At 37.5% G+C, this 20215-nt stretch overlaps 1 protein-coding gene and 1 long non-coding RNA gene across 2 annotated transcripts in view; one reads left to right on the top strand and one right to left on the bottom strand.

The window, feature by feature from the left end:
• The window catches only part of jing (AE binding protein 2 jing), a 39564-nt gene extending 34897 nt beyond the window's left edge, over positions 1-4667 (top strand). The window contains exons 7-8 of the mRNA XM_081993337.1: positions 1037-1232; positions 3856-4667. Of these exons, the coding sequence (XP_081849463.1) occupies positions 1037-1232; positions 3856-4024 (365 nt within the window). The 3' untranslated portion in view covers positions 4025-4667. The remainder of the gene's footprint in view (positions 1-1036; positions 1233-3855) is intronic.
• Positions 4668-9930: 5263 nt separating this feature from the next.
• LOC145738492 (uncharacterized) lies at positions 9931-12028 on the bottom strand. The gene is made up of 2 exons (XR_014180775.1): positions 10130-12028; positions 9931-10060 (listed from the first exon to the last, which is right to left on the bottom strand). It is a non-coding gene; the product is annotated as an uncharacterized LOC145738492 (long non-coding RNA).
• Between the last annotated feature and the right edge of the window lie 8187 nt (positions 12029-20215).

Genomic DNA, 20215 nt, shown 5'->3' with positions numbered 1-20215 from the left:
TGGTGGGCTGTATCTTAGGAAACGTTTTTCAGAAAAATGACACAATATGCAAGTCAACTTATTTTTTGATTGGCTATGAAATGGTGAATTATTGACACTTAAAACTGGACCACCCTGTATAGTCAACCTTGACAGTTTATGACAAGCTTTGACATTTTAGAAGTGTCGCTGGGAGAACTGTCAAAATCTGGATATGACGGATGCGATGATGGTGTTTTGTTTTTGTTGGTCACGCGTTAACTGTCATTGTTTTGGCCGCGGTATTGTGATCGCTATGTTTCTCTGTCAAACACGAAGGAAATCAAACTAATAATTTGGTTTGAACGATGTTATATAGGGTGGTTAAAAGTGGATTAAAAGGGCTTTAAATCGATATATTGAACCACCCTGTAAGTAGTAAAACAATCGAGTTACAGGGTGTTCAAGTGGGAAACGTCAAATTTAGTTTAATCACTCTTTAACTGTCATTAATTCAATTATTTGACATTTTCTGTCTGATTGTATATAGGGTGATTAAAAGTGGATTAAAAGGGCTTTAAATCGATATACTGAACCACCCTGTAAATGGTAAAATAATCAAGTAACAGGATCAATGGGGAATGTCAACTGTCAAATTTACGATAACTCGGTTATTATAATTTTTGTTTTGACTGTACAATTTAGAAATAGTGCATTTGACAGGATTTGGCGAGGAAAGTGTGGGCTGTATTCGTTAGGTTAGGTTAGGTTTAAGGGGCTGTACGTAGTTGGTTGGAATAAAACAAAATGGCGGCCGTTTTTATTTAGAAAAAGAAAACCTTTTTTGTTCGTTGTAATGAGAGAGAGCATTCCAATTCATCAAAATGATCTGGTTTAGGTGTGCCTTGACAATTTTTTTTTTTTGGTTCCCTTTCAAAATAGTGTTCACCCCAGAAATCTATACCCAGTTTGGTAATAATGTTCATCGCCTCAATTTTTTTAATTTTAAACAAATTTTGAATTGGAAAGTCTTCTTTCTGACGTCACCCGCCTGTCATTGACTTGTCATTTTTTTTAGCGCGCATGTTTGATTTTATCGATTCGGGCATCATGGAGGGGCTGCAGCACAAACTGGTCTGCATGACGCAGACGCGCACTTTGGGTTGCGTCGGCGTCGCCGGTCAAATGATGACGCTTCAAGGTCAAATAATGGCGCGTCGCGCCGATCTCAAGGGCAACAAGGAACTGCTAATACGATGGCACCCGAATGACGTGTAAGTCAAATTTTTGTTTTTTTCTCGACTAGTGTCAAATTTATGACAAAATGTCATAGAAAACAAAAGATAGAGCACATTACAAGCTTTCCAAAAATATCCCCGCTTGAATTGATTGGTCACACCGTTTGGCCGCTAGAGGGCGTCAAAGTTGCTTCACCATAAAATCACTAACTTTTTGACACCCGCTGCTTTGACCCTAAATAACTTTCTTATTTGACAAGTTACGTCAAAATGTCATAGAAAACAAAAGGTAGGGCAGATTTCAAGCTTTCCAAAAATATCCCCGCTTGAATTGATTGGTCACACCGTTTGGCCGCCAGAGGGCGTCAAAGTTCCTTTACCATAATATCGCTAATTTTTTGACACCCGCCGCTTTGACCCTAAATAACTTTTTTATTTGACAAGTTACGTCAAAATGTCATAGAAAACAAAAGATAGTGCAGATTTCAAGCTTTCCAAAAATATCCCCCCACGAGTTGATTGATTGCACCGTTTGGCCGCTAGAGGGCATCAAAGTTCCTTCACCAAAAAATCACTAATTTTTTGACACCCGCTGCTTTACCCTAAATAACTTTCTTATTTGACAAGTTACGTCAAAATGTCATAGAAAACAAAAGATAGTGCAGATTACAAGCTTTCCAAAAATATCCCCGCTTGAATTGATTGGTCACACCGTTTGGCCGCCAGAGGGCGTCAAAGTTCCTTTACCATAATATCGCTAATTTTTTGACACCCGCCGCTTTGACCCTAAATAACTTTCTTATTTGACAAGTTACGTCAAAATGTCATAGAAAACAAAAGATAGTGCAGATTACAAGCTTTCCAAAAATATCCCCCCACGAGTTGATTGGTCACACCGTTTGGCCGCTAGAGGGCGTCAAAGTTGCTTCACCATAAAATCACTAACTTTTTGACACCCGCTGCTTTGACCCTAAATAACTTTCTTATTTGACAAGTTACGTCAAAATGTCATAGAAAACAAAAGATAGTGCAGATTTCAAGCTTTCCAAAAATATCCCCCCACGAGTTGATTGATTGCACCGTTTGGCCGCCAGAGGGCGTCAAAGTTCCTTTACCATAATATCGCTAATTTTTTGACACCCGCCGCTTTGACCCTAAATAACTTTTTTATTTGACAAGTTACGTCAAAATGTCATAGAAAACAAAAGGTAGGGCAGATTTCAAGCTTTCCAAAAATATCCCCCCATGAGTTGATTGATCGCACTGTTTTGCCGCTAGAGGGCATCAAAGTTGCTTCACCATAAAATCACTAACTTTTTGACACCCGCTGCTTTGACCCTAAATAACTTTGTTATTTGACAAGTTACGACAAAATGTCATAGAAAACAAAAGATAGAGCAGATTTCAAGCTTTCCAAAAATATCCCCGCTTGAATTGATTGGTCACACCGTTTGGCCGCCAGAGGGCGTCAAAGTTCCTTTACCATAATATCGCTAATTTTTTGACACCCGCCGCTTTGACCCTAAATAACTTTTTTATTTGACAAGTTACGTCAAAATGTCATAGAAAACAAAAGATAGTGCAGATTTCAAGCTTTCCAAAAATATCCCCCCACGAGTTGATTGATTGCACCGTTTGGCCGCTAGAGGGCATCAAAGTTCCTTCACCAAAAAATCACTAATTTTTTGACACCCGCTGCTTTACCCTAAATAACTTTCTTATTTGACAAGTTACGTCAAAATGTCATAGAAAACAAAAGATAGTGCAGATTACAAGCTTTCCAAAAATATCCCCGCTTGAATTGATTGGTCACACCGTTTGGCCGCCAGAGGGCGTCAAAGTTCCTTTACCATAATATCGCTAATTTTTTGACACCCGCCGCTTTGACCCTAAATAACTTTCTTATTTGACAAGTTACGTCAAAATGTCATAGAAAACAAAAGATAGTGCAGATTACAAGCTTTCCAAAAATATCCCCCCACGAGTTGATTGGTCACACCGTTTGGCCGCTAGAGGGCGTCAAAGTTGCTTCACCATAAAATCACTAACTTTTTGACACCCGCTGCTTTGACCCTAAATAACTTTCTTATTTGACAAGTTACGTCAAAATGTCATAGAAAACAAAAGATAGTGCAGATTTCAAGCTTTCCAAAAATATCCCCCCACGAGTTGATTGATTGCACCGTTTGGCCGCCAGAGGGCGTCAAAGTTCCTTTACCATAATATCGCTAATTTTTTGACACCCGCCGCTTTGACCCTAAATAACTTTTTTATTTGACAAGTTACGTCAAAATGTCATAGAAAACAAAAGGTAGGGCAGATTTCAAGCTTTCCAAAAATATCCCCCCATGAGTTGATTGATCGCACTGTTTTGCCGCTAGAGGGCATCAAAGTTGCTTCACCATAAAATCACTAACTTTTTGACACCCGCTGCTTTGACCCTAAATAACTTTGTTATTTGACAAGTTACGACAAAATGTCATAGAAAACAAAAGATAGAGCAGATTTCAAGCTTTCCAAAAATATCTCCGCTTGAATTGATTGGTCATACCGTTTGGCCGCCAGAGGGCGTCGAAGTTCCTTAGGCCTTAAAATGTCAAATTTTTGACACTAGTCGTTGGTTGTCAAGCGTTGATCGAGTTAATTTGACATTTGACAGGATCCCGGACGAATGGATGGCGGAAACCGATTACAAATTGACGAGAACCTTGTCGATCCCGTCATTGTCGCATAAATCTCGCGAGGCACTGAATCCGGTCCTGTTTCCGGCCTCGGTGACGTCAGAGGGACGCAAACACCGCCGCAAACCGGTCCGACCGATCACGTGATACCAGTTAGACTGCTAGAGACAACCCCGTACCATGTAAATATACAGGGTGTCCGGATTTAGTGGGTTTTTGAATGGTTTTTTTCAAAAATTAACAAATTTTTTCTCGTCTATCCGGGAAATGAGGTTTTCCTGTCAAATCCGGACACCCGGTACAAGATGAGTCAACGGTAAACCTTATTATCTCATTTGTTTTGAACAAATATAAAACAGAGACCAAGTAAGTCAAAAATCAGTGCAAACTCGATTTTTTTTAATTTTTGGCCGCCATCTTGGATTTTTCCAAAAAAAAAAAAAAAAAATTATCTCATTTGTTTCCAAAAAAATACAAAACAGTTTTAAAAAATTGCATTGTTTCGATTTGTTTTTTTGGCAAAAACAAAATGGCCGCCATTTTGGATTAAGCTAAAAAAACGAGTTTCTAGAGCTGCGTGCCAGATACAGTAAAACTGACAACGGGAATCGATTACTCGCCTCCGAATTAGTCGAAAACGAGTACAAACTCGATTTTTTTAATTTTTGTCCGCCATCTTGGATTTCAGTTAAAAAAACGAGTTTCTAGAGCTGCGTGCCAGATACAGTAAAACTAACAACGGGAATCGATTACTCGCCTCCGAATTAGTCGAAAACGAGTACAAACTCGATTTTTTTAATTTTTGGCCGCCATCTTGGATTTTTCCAAAAAAAAAAAAACTTTATTATCTCATTTGTTTAAAAAAAAAAATACAAAACAGTTTTAGAAAATTGCATTGTTTCGATTTGTTTTTTTGGCAAAAACAAAATGGCCGCTATTTTGGATTAAGCTAAAAAAACGAGTTTCTAGAGCTGCGTGCCAGATACAGTAAAACTAACAACGGGAATCGATTACTCGCCTCCGAATTAGTCGAAAACGAGTACAAACTCGATTTTTTTAATTTTTGGCCGCCATCTTGGATTTTTTCCAAAAAAAAAAAAAAATTTTCGAGTTTGTACTCGTTTTCGACTAAATCGAGGACGAGGAATTCAATGGTCGTGTTCATTTTTTCCATTTCCCGCTCTAACCCTTGAAACTTTGTATTTTTCAAAACAAACGAGTTCGTTTTTTTGGTATCGTTGACTCGTCCTGTTTTCGGGATTAGTGATGTAACAAAAGCGCCTTTTTACTGCCCGTATAGACTTAAATTTTCAAGTGGGGGAAGGGGGAGGATTGAGTCTCTTTATACCGGGTGACCTTCCTTTTACGCAATATACAGGGTCGATTTTTGAGTGGGGGGGGTAAAGACTGCATTTATTTTAGAAATTCAAAGACTGCCTGATTGTGTTTGGAGCGGCCTACTCCCTCCCCCCCCGCTTTTCTAGTGACAGTTTAGCCGCCACTGCCATTTTTTTGCGAAAGCAGTTCTCAAACTGTTTGTAAGTAGGTAAATATTTGTTGTTTATTTTAAGTGAGTTTTTTGTGTTCGCAACTTAATAATTCGACGTAAAACGCACAATTACGGGCAGCAAACGCTCAATCCGACAACACTGCCATATTCCATCGCACACTGCCAATTAGATCAAATTTTTTTTCCTTTCCGGTCCGCCATTTTTCAGTTGATCGACAAAATGGCGGCCGTTTTTTTAGCGTAGTCGCTTCGAATTGATCTCATCTCGAAAAATCGTGTTCTTTGACTGTTTGCGCAAAAAAACACACTCACCCTTGACTGCGTCAATCTTGTCTGTCATTTCCTGAAAGTACGTGAAATTTCCTTTAAAATAAGGTGCAAGTCAATTTTTTGACAGGAAATTCAAAATGGCGGTCTGGAACGCCATTTTGTCTGTCATTTCTTAAAACTACGTGAAATTTCCGTTAAAATGAGGTACAAGTCAATATTTTGACAGAAAATTCAAAATGGCGGCTTGGAACGCCATTTTGTCTTGTCATTTCTTAAAACTATGCAAAATTTCCGTTAAAATGAGGTACAAGTCAATATTTTGACAGAAAATTCAAAATGGCGGCTTGGAACGCCATTTTGTCTTGTCATTTCTTAAAACTATGCAAAATTTCCGTTAAAATGAGGTACAAGTCAATATTTTGACAGGAAATTCAAAATGGCGGTCTGGAACGCCATTTTGTCTGTCATTTCTTAAAACTACGTGAAATTTCCGTTAAAATGAGGTACAAGTCAATATTTTGACAGGAAATTCAAAATGGCGGTCTGGAACGCCATTTTGTCTGTCATTTCTTAAAACTACGTGAAATTTCCGTTAAAATGAGGTACAAGTCAATATTTTGACAGGAAATTCAAAATGGCGGTCTGGAACGCCATTTTGTCTGTCATTTCTTAAAACTACGTGAAATTTCCGTTAAAATGAGGTACAAGTCAATATTTTGACAGGAAATTCAAAATGGCGGCTTGGAACGCCATTTTGTCTGTCATTTCTTAAAACTATGCAAAATTTCCGTTAAAATGAGGTACAAGTCAATATTTTGACAGGAAATTCAAAATGGCGGTCTGGAACGCCATTTTGTCTGTCATTTCTTAAAACTACGTGAAATTTTCTTTAAAACGAGGTGCAAGTCAATATTTTGACAGAAAATTCAAAATGGCGGCTTGGAACGCCATTTTGTCTGTCATTTCTTAAAACTATGCAAAATTTCCGTTAAAATGAGGTACAAGTCAATATTTTAACAGGAAATTCAAAATGGCGGTCTGGAACGCCATTTTGTCTGTCATTTCTTAAAACTACGTGAAATTTCCGTTAAAATGAGGTACAAGTCAATATTTTGACAGGAAATTCAAAATGGCGGTCTGAAACGCCATTTTGTCTGTCATTTCTGGAAACTACGTGAAATTTTCTTTAAAACGAGGTGCAAGTCAATATTTTGACAGAAAATTCAAAATGGCGGCTTGGAACGCCATTTTGTCTGTCATTTCTTAAAACTATGCAAAATTTCCGTTAAAATGAGGTACAAGTCAATATTTTGACAGGAAATTCAAAATGGCGGTCTGGAACGCCATTTTGTCTGTCATTTCTTAAAACTACGTGAAATTTTCTTTAAAACGAGGTGCAAGTCAATATTTTGACAGAAAATTCAAAATGGCGGCTTGGAACGCCATTTTGTCTGTCATTTCTTAAAACTATGCAAAATTTCCGTTAAAATGAGGTACAAGTCAATATTTTAACAGGAAATTCAAAATGGCGGTCTGGAACGCCATTTTGTCTGTCATTTCTTAAAACTACGTGAAATTTCCGTTAAAATGAGGTACAAGTCAATATTTTGACAGGAAATTCAAAATGGCGGTCTGAAACGCCATTTTGTCTGTCATTTCTGGAAACTACGTGAAATTTTCTTTAAAACGAGGTGCAAGTCAATATTTTGACAGAAAATTCAAAATGGCGGCTTGGAACGCCATTTTGTCTGTCATTTCTTAAAACTATGCAAAATTTCCGTTAAAATGAGGTACAAGTCAATATTTTGACAGGAAATTCAAAATGGCGGTCTGGAACGCCATTTTGTCTGTCATTTCTTAAAACTACGTGAAATTTCCGTTAAAATGAGGTACAAGTCAATATTTTGACAGGAAATTCAAAATGGCGGCTTGGAACGCCATTTTGTCTGTCATTTCTTAAAACTATGCAAAATTTCCGTTAAAATGAGGTACAAGTCAATATTTTGACAGGAAATTCAAAATGGCGGTCTGGAACGCCATTTTGTCTGTCATTTCTTAAAACTACGTGAAATTTTCTTTAAAACGAGGTGCAAGTCAATATTTTGACAGAAAATTCAAAATGGCGGCTTGGAACGCCATTTTGTCTGTCATTTCTTAAAACTATGCAAAATTTCCGTTAAAATGAGGTACAAGTCAATATTTTAACAGGAAATTCAAAATGGCGGTCTGGAACGCCATTTTGTCTGTCATTTCTTAAAACTACGTGAAATTTCCGTTAAAATGAGGTACAAGTCAATATTTTGACAGGAAATTCAAAATGGCGGTCTGAAACGCCATTTTGTCTGTCATTTCTGGAAACTACGTGAAATTTTCTTTAAAACGAGGTGCAAGTCAATATTTTGACAGAAAATTCAAAATGGCGGCTTGGAACGCCATTTTGTCTGTCATTTCTTAAAACTATGCAAAATTTCCGTTAAAATGAGGTACAAGTCAATATTTTGACAGGAAATTCAAAATGGCGGTCTGGAACGCCATTTTGTCTGTCATTTCTTAAAACTACGTGAAATTTCCGTTAAAATGAGGTACAAGTCAATATTTTGACAGGAAATTCAAAATGGCGGCTTGGAACGCCATTTTGTCTGTCATTTCTTAAAACTATGCAAAATTTCCGTTAAAATGAGGTACAAGTCAATATTTTGACAGGAAATTCAAAATGGCGGTCTGGAACGCCATTTTGTCTGTCATTTCTTAAAACTACGTGAAATTTTCTTTAAAACGAGGTGCAAGTCAATATTTTGACAGAAAATTCAAAATGGCGGTCTGGAACGCCATTTTGTCTGTCATTTCTTAAAACTATACAAAATTTCCGTTAAAATGAGGTACAAGTCAATATTTTGACAGAAAATTCAAAATGGCGGCTTGGAACGCCATTTTGTCTGTCATTTCTTAAAACTACGTGAAATTTCCGTTAAAATGAGGTACAAGTCAATATTTTGACAGGAAATTCAAAATGGCGGCTTGGAACGCCATTTTGTCTGTCATTTCTTAAAACTATGCAAAATTTCCGTTAAAATGAGGTACAAGTCAATATTTTGACAGGAAATTCAAAATGGCGGTCTGGAACGCCATTTTGTCTGTCATTTCTTAAAACTACGTGAAATTTTCTTTAAAACGAGGTGCAAGTCAATATTTTGACAGGAAATTCAAAATGGCGGCTTGGAACGCCATTTTGTCTGTCATTTCTTAAAACTATGCAAAATTTCCGTTAAAATGAGGTACAAGTCAATATTTTGACAGGAAATTCAAAATGGCGGCTTGGAACGCCATTTTGTCTGTCATTTCTACAAACTATCCAAAATTTCCGTTAAAATGAGGTGCAAGCCAACATTCTGACAGAAAATTCAAAATGGCGTCCAGGAACCGTCAAAAAATACAACTTTTTTATTTGTCAAGTGACAGTTGACATCTCGGTGTCATTTTATGTTAGAATTTCCCGGAAAAGACGCTGGTGCAGTCGGTTTTTTCAAATCTCAAAAACTAACAGAGTTTGACCATATACAGGGTGAGTGTGTGTGTGTGTGTGTGTCTAATAAGATTAAAAATGTTTTTGGTCGTCTGGTAAAGTACAAACAAAACACGTAATAATTAACACTGTAAGCGTTCGGTGACATATATTTCGATACGAAAGACTGTATTCTCAAAATTAGTCAAATTTTATACTTTTTACTATAAAATATTAGTTAGTTTTATTAAAGTGTTCATTTTATCAATTTTTTTAGCGAATTAATTAGTTTGGAGATTGTTTGCGACAAGTAACAAGAGTGTATAGTAATGGTTTACTGTACAGGGTGAGTCAACGAAAATTCATTATTTCATCACAAACTATGTATATAAAAATTTTAATTTAAAAAAAAAAATTTTTTCAATTTATTTAATTTTTTAAATTTGTTTTATTTTTTGAAGAGACAAATTGAATTGACAAATGAGTTAATCAATTTGACTCACCCTGTATATAGCAGCCTGTAATATAGCAAAAGTGTATCATTTTCGTAGATTGGACGGTAAATAAAACGAGGGTTGTACAGAAAGTGTTTTTTGGAAAGAGTGAAACAATTTCCAAAATTTGTATATAATTTATTTATCCTTCTTTATTAATAATAATAATAATAATAATTTAGTGTCCAATTATGATTGTTTTTTAATTTAGGTACAATTTTGACTTTTTTTTTTTTGGTTAGAATATAAACAAATTCTACCTCACTGATTACTGTAGTAAGTTTTTAATTTAATAACTTTTCGATATAAACTTGAGTTAGTAATAATTAAAAAATTAAAATAAAATAATTACCTTTATCCCTTTTTTTTTTCGTCGCAAGTCGAAACCGAAGACTGTTTTCTTTTTACTAAAATAATAATAATAATTTGTATTTATATATTTTATTAATTTTTTTTTTTGATGTAAATATATTTACCAACAGCAAACTCTATTGTTTCATTTTCGTTTCGTTCTCAGATCCCAGTGACAGCTGCCACACTTAAACGTCAAGCTGTCGATACTGCTTTTCGCCCTGACTGTACTAAATTTAATGAGGATTCCAAAAATGTGCTTAAAATAGTCATTTTCTCACTCCAAGTGGGTTTTACAGACGATTTTGTCCGTGACTGTCCTTTTAAAGTGTGTTTCTGACAGTTTAAACTTTGACACCACTTTTCTCCCTGACTGTACTAAATTTTGTAGTGTTTTTGATGTCACTAGATAGGAAATTTAGTGAGAATTCCAAAAATGTGCTTAAAACAGTCAGTTTCTAACTTCAAGTGGGTTTTAGAGGTGATTTTGTCCGTGACTGTTCTTTCAAACTGTCTTTCTGGCAGTTTAAACTTTGACACCACTTTTCTCCCTGACTGTACTCAAATTTTTAGTGTTTTTTTCTGTCATTGGATAGGAAATTTAGTGAGAATTCCAAAAATGTGCTTAAAACAGACATTTTCTCACTCCAAGTGGGTTTTAGAGGTGATTTTGTCTCTGACTGTTTTTCTGGGAGTTTAAACTTTAACACCACTTTTCTCCCTGACTGTACTCAATTTTTTAGTGTTTTTTCCTGTCATTGGATAGGAAATTTAGTGAGGATTCCAAAAATGTGCTTAAAACAGTCATTTTCTAACTCCAAGTGGGTTTTAGAGGTGATTTTGTCCGTGACTGTTCTTTCAAACTGTCTTTCTAGCAGTTTAAACTTTGACACCACTTTTCTTCCTGACTGTACTCGGTTTCTTAGTGTTTTTTTATGTCATTAGATAGGAAATTTAATGAGGATTCCAAAAATGTGCTTAAAACAGACATTTTCTCACTCCAAGTGGGTTTTAGAGGTGATTTTGTCTCTGACTGTTTTTCTGGGAGTTTAAACTTTAACACCACTTTTCTCCCTGACTGTACTCAATTTCCTAGTGTTTTTTTTATGTCATTAGATAGGAAATTTAGTGACGATTCCAAAAATGTGCTTAAAACAGTCATTTTCTCACTCCAAGTGGGTTTTTTTAGGTGATTTTGTCACTGACTGTCTCTACAAACTGTGTTTTTTGACAGTTCAAACTTTGACACCGTTCACCGCTTTTCTCACTGACTACCAAATTTTCTAGTGTTCTATGCATCAGGTATACAACCTACTCTCATCGTAACAATGTCCACGATTTTAAATAAAAAAAACTACGATTTTTCAAAAATTCCAATGCACAGCAAAGGGCATATTTATACAAAAGAACCTTAAATTAGGTGAAATAAGCACAAAAAAAGGAGTTTAAAATTTTTCACTTTTCAAAAAAATTGAAAGAATGGGGGGGTATTAGAGAGGTTTTTTAGGTACTTTTTGAAATTCAATATCTCGGTAACGGGAGGAGCTACAGAGGCCATTTTTAACCCATTTTGTAGTATTTTTCATGCTTTTTCGAATGGCGTTGGAACGAATTTCCTGCGAATTTAAATAAAAGAGCTACGATTTTTCAAAAAGTCTGAAAATTCAATTTTTGTCAAAAGTGCAATTTTGGCAAATTTTTATTTTGCTCCATAAGGGTTCTAATGCACAGCAAAGGGCATATTTATACCAAAGGACCTCAAATTAAGGGAAATAACCACTTTGAACCTTTCAGAAATTCGAAAAATGCCATTTTTTGTCAAAATTTTCAATATTTACAATATAATATGTGATTTTATGGTGAAGGAATTTTGAAGCCCTCTAGCGGCCAAACGGTGCAATCAATCGAATCATGGGGGGATATTTTTGGGAAGCTTGAAATCTGCTCTATCTTTTGTTTTCTATGACATTTTGACGTAACTTGTCAAATAAGGGAGTAATTCAGGGTCAAAGCGACGAGTATCAAAAAATATGTGATTTTATGGTGAAGGAACTTTGACGCCCTCTAGCGGCCAAACGGTGCAATCAATCGAATCATGGGGGGATATTTTTGAAAAGCTTGAAATCTGCTCTATCTTTTGTTTTCTATGACATTTTGACGTAACTTGTCAAATAAGGGAGTAATTCAGGGTCAAAGCGACGTGTGTCAAAAAATATGTGATTTTATGGTGAAGGAACTTTGACGCCCTCTAGCGGCCAAACGGTGCAATCAATCGAGTCATGGGGGGATATTTTTGGAAAGCTTGAAATCTGCTCTATCTTTTGTTTTCTATGACATTTTGACGTAACTTGTCAAATAAGGGAGTAATTCAGGGTCAAAGCGACGTGTGTCAAAAAATATGTGATTTTATGGTGAAGGAACTTTGACGCCCTCTAGCGGCCAAACGGTGCAATCAATCGAATCAGGGGGGGATATTTTTGGAAAGCTTGAAATCTGCTCTATCTTTTGTTTTCTATGACATTTTGACGTAACTTGTCAAATAAGGGAGTAATTCAGGGTCAAAGCGACGTGTGTCAAAAAATATGTGATTTTATGGTGAAAGAACTTTGAAGCCCTCTAGCGGCCAAACGGTGCAATCAATCGAATCATGGGGGGATATTTTTGGAAAGCTTGAAATCTGCTCTATATTTTGTTTTCTATGACATTTTGACGTAACTTGTCAAATAAGGGAGTAATTCAGGGTCAAAGCGACGAGTGTCACAAAATATGTGATTTTATGGTGAAGGAACTTTGAAGCCCTCTAGCGGCCAAACGGTGCAATCAATCGAACCATGGGGGGATATTTTTGGGAAGCTTGAAATCTGCTCTATCTTTTGTTTTCTATGACATTTTGACGTAACTTGTCAAATAAGGGAGTAATTCAGGGTCAAAGCGACGTGTGTCAAAAAATATGTGATTTTATGGTGAAGGAACTTTGACGCCCTCTAGCGGCCAAACGGTGCAATCAATCGAATCATGGGGGGATATTTTTGGGAAGCTTGAAATCTGCTCTATCTTTTGTTTTCTATGACATTTTGACATAACTTGTCAAATAAGGGAGTAATTCAGGGTCAAAGCGACGAGTGTCACAAAATATGTGATTTTATGGTGAAGGAACTTTGACGCCCTCTAGCGGCCAAACGGTGCAATCAATCGAACCATGGGGGGATATTTTTGGGAAGCTTGAAATCTGCTCTATATTTTGTTTTCTATGACATTTTGACATAACTTGTCAAATAAGGGAGTAATTCAGGGTCAAAGCGACGAGTGTCACAAAATATGTGATTTTATAGTGAAGGAACTTTGACGCCCTCTAGCGGCCAAACGGTGCAATCAATCGAACCATGGGGGGATATTTTTGGAAAGCTTGAAATCTGCTCTATCTTTTGTTTTCTATGACATTTTGACGTAACTTGTCAAATAAGGGAGTAATTCAGGGTCAAAGCGACGTGTGTCAAAAAATATGTGATTTTATGGTGAAGGAAATTTGAAGCCCTCTAGCGGCCAAACGGTGCAATCAATCGAATCATGGGGGGATATTTTTGGGAAGCTTGAAATCTGCTCTATCTTTTGTTTTCTATGACATTTTGACGTAACTTGTCAAATAAGGGAGTAATTCAGGGTCAAAGCGACGAGTGTCACAAAATATGTGATTTTATGGTGAAGGAACTTTGAAGCCCTCTAGCGGCCAAACGGTGCAATCAATCGAACCATGGGGGGATATTTTTGGGAAGCTTGAAATCTGCTCTATCTTTTGTTTTCTATGACATTTTGACGTAACTTGTCAAATAAGGGAGTAATTCAGGGTCAAAGCGACGTGTGTCAAAAAATATGTGATTTTATGGTGAAGGAACTTTGACGCCCTCTAGCGGCCAAACGGTGCAATCAATCGAATCATGGGGGGATATTTTTGGGAAGCTTGAAATCTGCTCTATCTTTTGTTTTCTATGACATTTTGACATAACTTGTCAAATAAGGGAGTAATTCAGGGTCAAAGCGACGAGTGTCACAAAATATGTGATTTTATGGTGAAGGAACTTTGACGCCCTCTAGCGGCCAAACGGTGCAATCAATCGAACCATGGGGGGATATTTTTGGGAAGCTTGAAATCTGCTCTATATTTTGTTTTCTATGACATTTTGACATAACTTGTCAAATAAGGGAGTAATTCAGGGTCAAAGCGACGAGTGTCACAAAATATGTGATTTTATGGTGAAGGAACTTTGACGCCCTCTAGCGGCCAAACGGTGCAATCAATCGAACCATGGGGGGATATTTTTGGAAAGCTTGAAATCTGCTCTATCTTTTGTTTTCTATGACATTTTGACGTAACTTGTCAAATAAGGGAGTAATTCAGGGTCAAAGCGACGTGTGTCAAAAAATATGTGATTTTATGGTGAAGGAACTTTGACGCCCTCTAGCGGCCAAACGGTGCAATCAATCGAATCAGGGGGGGATATTTTTGGAAAGCTTGAAATCTGCTCTATCTTTTGTTTTCTATGACATTTTGACGTAACTTGTCAAATAAGGGAGTAATTCAGGGTCAAAGCGACGAGTGTCACAAAATATGTGATTTTATGGTGAAGGAACTTTGAAGCCCTCTAGCGGCCAAACGGTGCAATCAATCGAACCATGGGGGGATATTTTTGGGAAGCTTGAAATCTGCTCTATCTTTTGTTTTCTATGACATTTTGACGTAACTTGTCAAATAAGGGAGTAATTCAGGGTCAAAGCGACGTGTGTCAAAAAATATGTGATTTTATGGTGAAGGAACTTTGACGCCCTCTAGCGGCCAAACGGTGCAATCAATCGAATCATGGGGGGATATTTTTGGGAAGCTTGAAATCTGCTCTATCTTTTGTTTTCTATGACATTTTGACATAACTTGTCAAATAAGGGAGTAATTCAGGGTCAAAGCGACGAGTGTCACAAAATATGTGATTTTATGGTGAAGGAACTTTGACGCCCTCTAGCGGCCAAACGGTGCAATCAATCGAACCATGGGGGGATATTTTTGGAAAGCTTGAAATCTGCTCTATCTTTTGTTTTCTATGACATTTTGACATAACTTGTCAAATAAGGGAGTAATTCAGGGTCAAAGCGACGAGTGTCACAAAATATGTGATTTTATGGTGAAGGAACTTTGACGCCCTCTAGCGGCCAAACGGTGCAATCAATCGAATCATGGGGGAATATTTTTGGAAAGCTTGAAATCTGCTCTATCTTTTGTTTTCTATGACATTTTGACATAACTTGTCAAATAAGGGAGTAATTCAGGGTCAAAGCGACGAGTGTCACAAAATATGTTATTTTATGGTGAAGGAACCTTGAAGCCCTCTAGCGGCCAAACGGTGCAATCAATCGAATCATGGGGGGATATTTTTGGAAAGCTTGAAATCTGCTCTATCTTTTGTTTTCTATGACATTTTGACGTAACTTGTCAAATAAGGGAGTAATTCAGGGTCAAAGCGACGAGTGTCACAAAATATGTGATTTTATGGTGAAGGAACTTTGACGCCCTCTAGCGGCCAAACGGTGCAATCAATCGAATCATGGGGGGATATTTTTGGGAAGCTTGAAATCTGCTCTATCTTTTGTTTTCTATGACATTTTGACGTAACTTGTCAAATAAGGGAGTAATTCAGGGTCAAAGCGACGAGTGTCACAAAATATGTGATTTTATGGTGAAGGAACTTTGAAGCCCTCTAGCGGCCAAACGGTGCAATCAATCGAACCATGGGGGGATATTTTTGGGAAGCTTGAAATCTGCTCTATCTTTTGTTTTCTATGACATTTTGACGTAACTTGTCAAATAAGGGAGTAATTCAGGGTCAAAGCGACGTGTGTCAAAAAATATGTGATTTTATGGTGAAGGAACTTTGACGCCCTCTAGCGGCCAAACGGTGCAATCAATCGAATCATGGGGGGATATTTTTGGGAAGCTTGAAATCTGCTCTATCTTTTGTTTTCTATGACATTTTGACATAACTTGTCAAATAAGGGAGTAATTCAGGGTCAAAGCGACGAGTGTCACAAAATATGTGATTTTATGGTGAAGGAACTTTGACGCCCTCTAGCGGCCAAACGGTGCAATCAATCGAACCATGGGGGGATATTTTTGGGAAGCTTGAAATCTGCTCTATATTTTGTTTTCTATGACATTTTGACATAACTTGTCAAATAAGGGAGTAATTCAGGGTCAAAGCGACGAGTGTCACAAAATATGTGATTTTATGGTGAAGGAACTTTGACGCCCTCTAGCGGCCAAACGGTGCAATCAATCGAACCATGGGGGGATATTTTTGGAAAGCTTGAAATCTGCTCTATCTTTTGTTTTCTATGACATTTTGACGTAACTTGTCAAATAAGGGAGTAATTCAGGGTCAAAGCGACGTGTGTCAAAAAATATGTGATTTTATGGTGAAGGAACTTTGACGCCCTCTAGCGGCCAAACGGTGCAATCAATCGAATCAGGGGGGGATATTTTTGGAAAGCTTGAAATCTGCTCTATCTTTTGTTTTCTATGACATTTTGACGTAACTTGTCAAATAAGGGAGTAATTCAGGGTCAAAGCGACGAGTGTCACAAAATATGTGATTTTATGGTGAAGGAACTTTGAAGCCCTCTAGCGGCCAAACGGTGCAATCAATCGAACCATGGGGGGATATTTTTGGGAAGCTTGAAATCTGCTCTATCTTTTGTTTTCTATGACATTTTGACGTAACTTGTCAAATAAGGGAGTAATTCAGGGTCAAAGCGACGTGTGTCAAAAAATATGTGATTTTATGGTGAAGGAACTTTGACGCCCTCTAGCGGCCAAACGGTGCAATCAATCGAATCATGGGGGGATATTTTTGGGAAGCTTGAAATCTGCTCTATCTTTTGTTTTCTATGACATTTTGACATAACTTGTCAAATAAGGGAGTAATTCAGGGTCAAAGCGACGAGTGTCACAAAATATGTGATTTTATGGTGAAGGAACTTTGACGCCCTCTAGCGGCCAAACGGTGCAATCAATCGAACCATGGGGGGATATTTTTGGAAAGCTTGAAATCTGCTCTATCTTTTGTTTTCTATGACATTTTGACATAACTTGTCAAATAAGGGAGTAATTCAGGGTCAAAGCGACGAGTGTCACAAAATATGTGATTTTATGGTGAAGGAACTTTGACGCCCTCTAGCGGCCAAACGGTGCAATCAATCGAATCATGGGGGAATATTTTTGGAAAGCTTGAAATCTGCTCTATCTTTTGTTTTCTATGACATTTTGACATAACTTGTCAAATAAGGGAGTAATTCAGGGTCAAAGCGACGAGTGTCACAAAATATGTTATTTTATGGTGAAGGAACCTTGAAGCCCTCTAGCGGCCAAACGGTGCAATCAATCGAATCATGGGGGGATATTTTTGGAAAGCTTGAAATCTGCTCTATCTTTTGTTTTCTATGACATTTTGACGTAACTTGTCAAATAAGGGAGTAATTCAGGGTCAAAGCGACGAGTGTCACAAAATATGTGATTTTATGGTGAAGGAACTTTGACGCCCTCTAGCGGCCAAACGGTGCAATCAATCGAATCATGGGGGGATATTTTTGGGAAGCTTGAAATCTGCTCTATCTTTTGTTTTCTATGACATTTTGACGTAACTTGTCAAATAAGGGAGTAATTCAGGGTCAAAGCGACGAGTGTCACAAAATATGTTATTTTATGGTGAAGGAACTTTGAAGCCCTCTAGCGGCCAAACGGTGCAATCAATCGAATCATGGGGGGATATTTTTGGAAAGCTTGAAATCTGCTCTATCTTTCGTTTTCTATGATATTTTGACGTATCTTGTCAAGTAAGGGAGTAAATTAGGGTAAAAGCAGCGAGTGTCTAAAAAAATGCGATTTTATGGTGAAGCAACTTTGACGCCCTCTAGCGACCAAACGGTATGACCAATCGACTCGTGGGGGGACATTTTTGAAAAGCTTGAAATCTGCTCTATCTTTTATTTTCTATGACATTTTGACGTAACTTGTCAAATAAGGGAGTAAATTAGGGTGAAAACAGCGGGTGTCTAAAAATGTGCGATTTTATGGTGAAGCAACTTTGACGCCCTCTAGCGGCCAAACGGTATGACCAATCAACTCATGAGGGGATATTTTCGGGAAGCTTGTAATCTGCACTATCTTTTGTTTTCTATGACATTTTGACGTATCTTGTCAAATAAGGGAGTAAATTAGAGTCAAAGCGACGCGTGTCAAAAAATATGTGATTTTATGGTGAAGGAACTTTGACGCCCTCTAGCGGCCAAACGGTATGACCAATCAACTCATGAGGGGATATTTTTGGAAAGCTTGTAATCTGCACTATCTTTTGTTTTCTATGACATTTTGACGTATCTTGTCAAATAAGGGAGTAAATTAGAGTCAAAGCGACGAGTGTCTAAAAATTAGTGATTTTATGGTGAAGGAACTTTGACGCCCTCTAGCGGCCAAACGGTATGACCAATCAACTCGTGTGGGGATATTTTCGGGAAGCTTGTAATCTGCACTATCTTTTGTTTTCTATGACATTTTAACGTATCTTGTCAAATAAGGGAGTAAATTAGAGTCAAAGCGACGCGTGTCAAAAAATATGTGATTTTATGGTGAAGGAACTTTGACGCCCTCTAGCGGCCAAACGGTATGACCAATCAACTCATGAGGGGATATTTTTGGAAAGCTTGTAATCTGCTCTATCTTTTGTTTTCTATGACATTTTAACGTATCTTGTCAAGTAAGGGAGTAATTTAGGGTCAAAGCAACGAGTGTCACAAAATATGTTATTTTATGGCGAAGCAACTTTGACGCCCTCTAGCGACCAAACGGTATGACCAATCGACTCGTGGGGGGACATTTTTGGAAAGCTTGAAATCTGCTCTATCTTTTATTTTCTATGACATTTTGACGTAACTTGTCAAATAAGGGAGTAAATTAGGGTAAAAACAGCGGGTGTCTAAAAATGTGCGATTTTATGGTGAAGCAACTTTGACGCCCTCTAGCGGCCAAACGGTATGACCAATCAACTCGTGAGGGGACATTTTTGGAAAGCTTGAAATCTGCTCTATCTTTTATTTTCTATGACATTTTGACGTATCTTGTCAAATAAGGGAGTAATTTAGGGTTAAAGCGACGAGTGTCAAAAAATTAGTGATTTTATGGTGAAGCAACTTTGACGCTCTCTAGCGGCCAAACGGTATGACCAATCAACTCATGAGGGGATATTTTCGGGAAGCTTGTAATCTGCACTATCTTTTGTTTTCTATGACATTTTGACGTATCTTGTCAAATAAGGGAGTAAATTAGAGTCAAAGCGACGCGTGTCAAAAAATATGTGATTTTATGGTGAAGGAACTTTGACGCCCTCTAGCGGCCAAACGGTATGACCAATCAACTCATGAGGGGATATTTTTGGAAAGCTTGTAATCTGCTCTATCTTTTGTTTTCTATGACATTTTAACGTATCTTGTCAAGTAAGGGAGTAATTTAGGGTCAAAGCAACGAGTGTCACAAAATATGTTATTTTATGGCGAAGCAACTTTGACGCCCTCTAGCGGCCAAACGGTATGACCAATCAGCTCGTGTGGGGATATTTTCGGGAAGCTTGTAATCTGCACTATCTTTTGTTTTCTATGACATTTTGACGTATCTTGTCAAATAAGGGAGTAAATTAGAGTCAAAGCGACGCGTGTCAAAAAATATGTGATTTTATGGTGAAGGAACTTTGACGCCCTCTAGCGGCCAAACGGTATGACCAATCAACTCATGAGGGGATATTTTTGGAAAGCTTGTAATCTGCTCTATCTTTTGTTTTCTATGACATTTTAACGTATCTTGTCAAGTAAGGGAGTAATTTAGGGTCAAAGCAACGAGTGTCACAAAATATGTTATTTTATGGCGAAGCAACTTTGACGCCCTCTAGCGGCCAAACGGTATGACCAATCAGCTCGTGTGGGGATATTTTCGGGAAGCTTGTAATCTGCACTATCTTTTGTTTTCTATGACATTTTGACGTATCTTGTCAAATAAGGGAGTAAATTAGAGTCAAAGCGACGCGTGTCAAAAAATATGTGATTTTATGGTGAAGGAACTTTGACGCCCTCTAGCGGCCAAACGGTATGACCAATCAACTCATGAGGGGATATTTTTGGAA

The sequence above is a fragment of the Ips typographus genome, linkage group LG15, assembly GCF_016097725.1.
Source record: "Ips typographus isolate SLU linkage group LG15, UJ_Ityp_2.0, whole genome shotgun sequence".
Classification (NCBI taxonomy): domain Eukaryota; kingdom Metazoa; phylum Arthropoda; class Insecta; order Coleoptera; family Curculionidae; genus Ips; species Ips typographus.
This window is presented reverse-complemented; position numbering and strand designations above follow the sequence as displayed.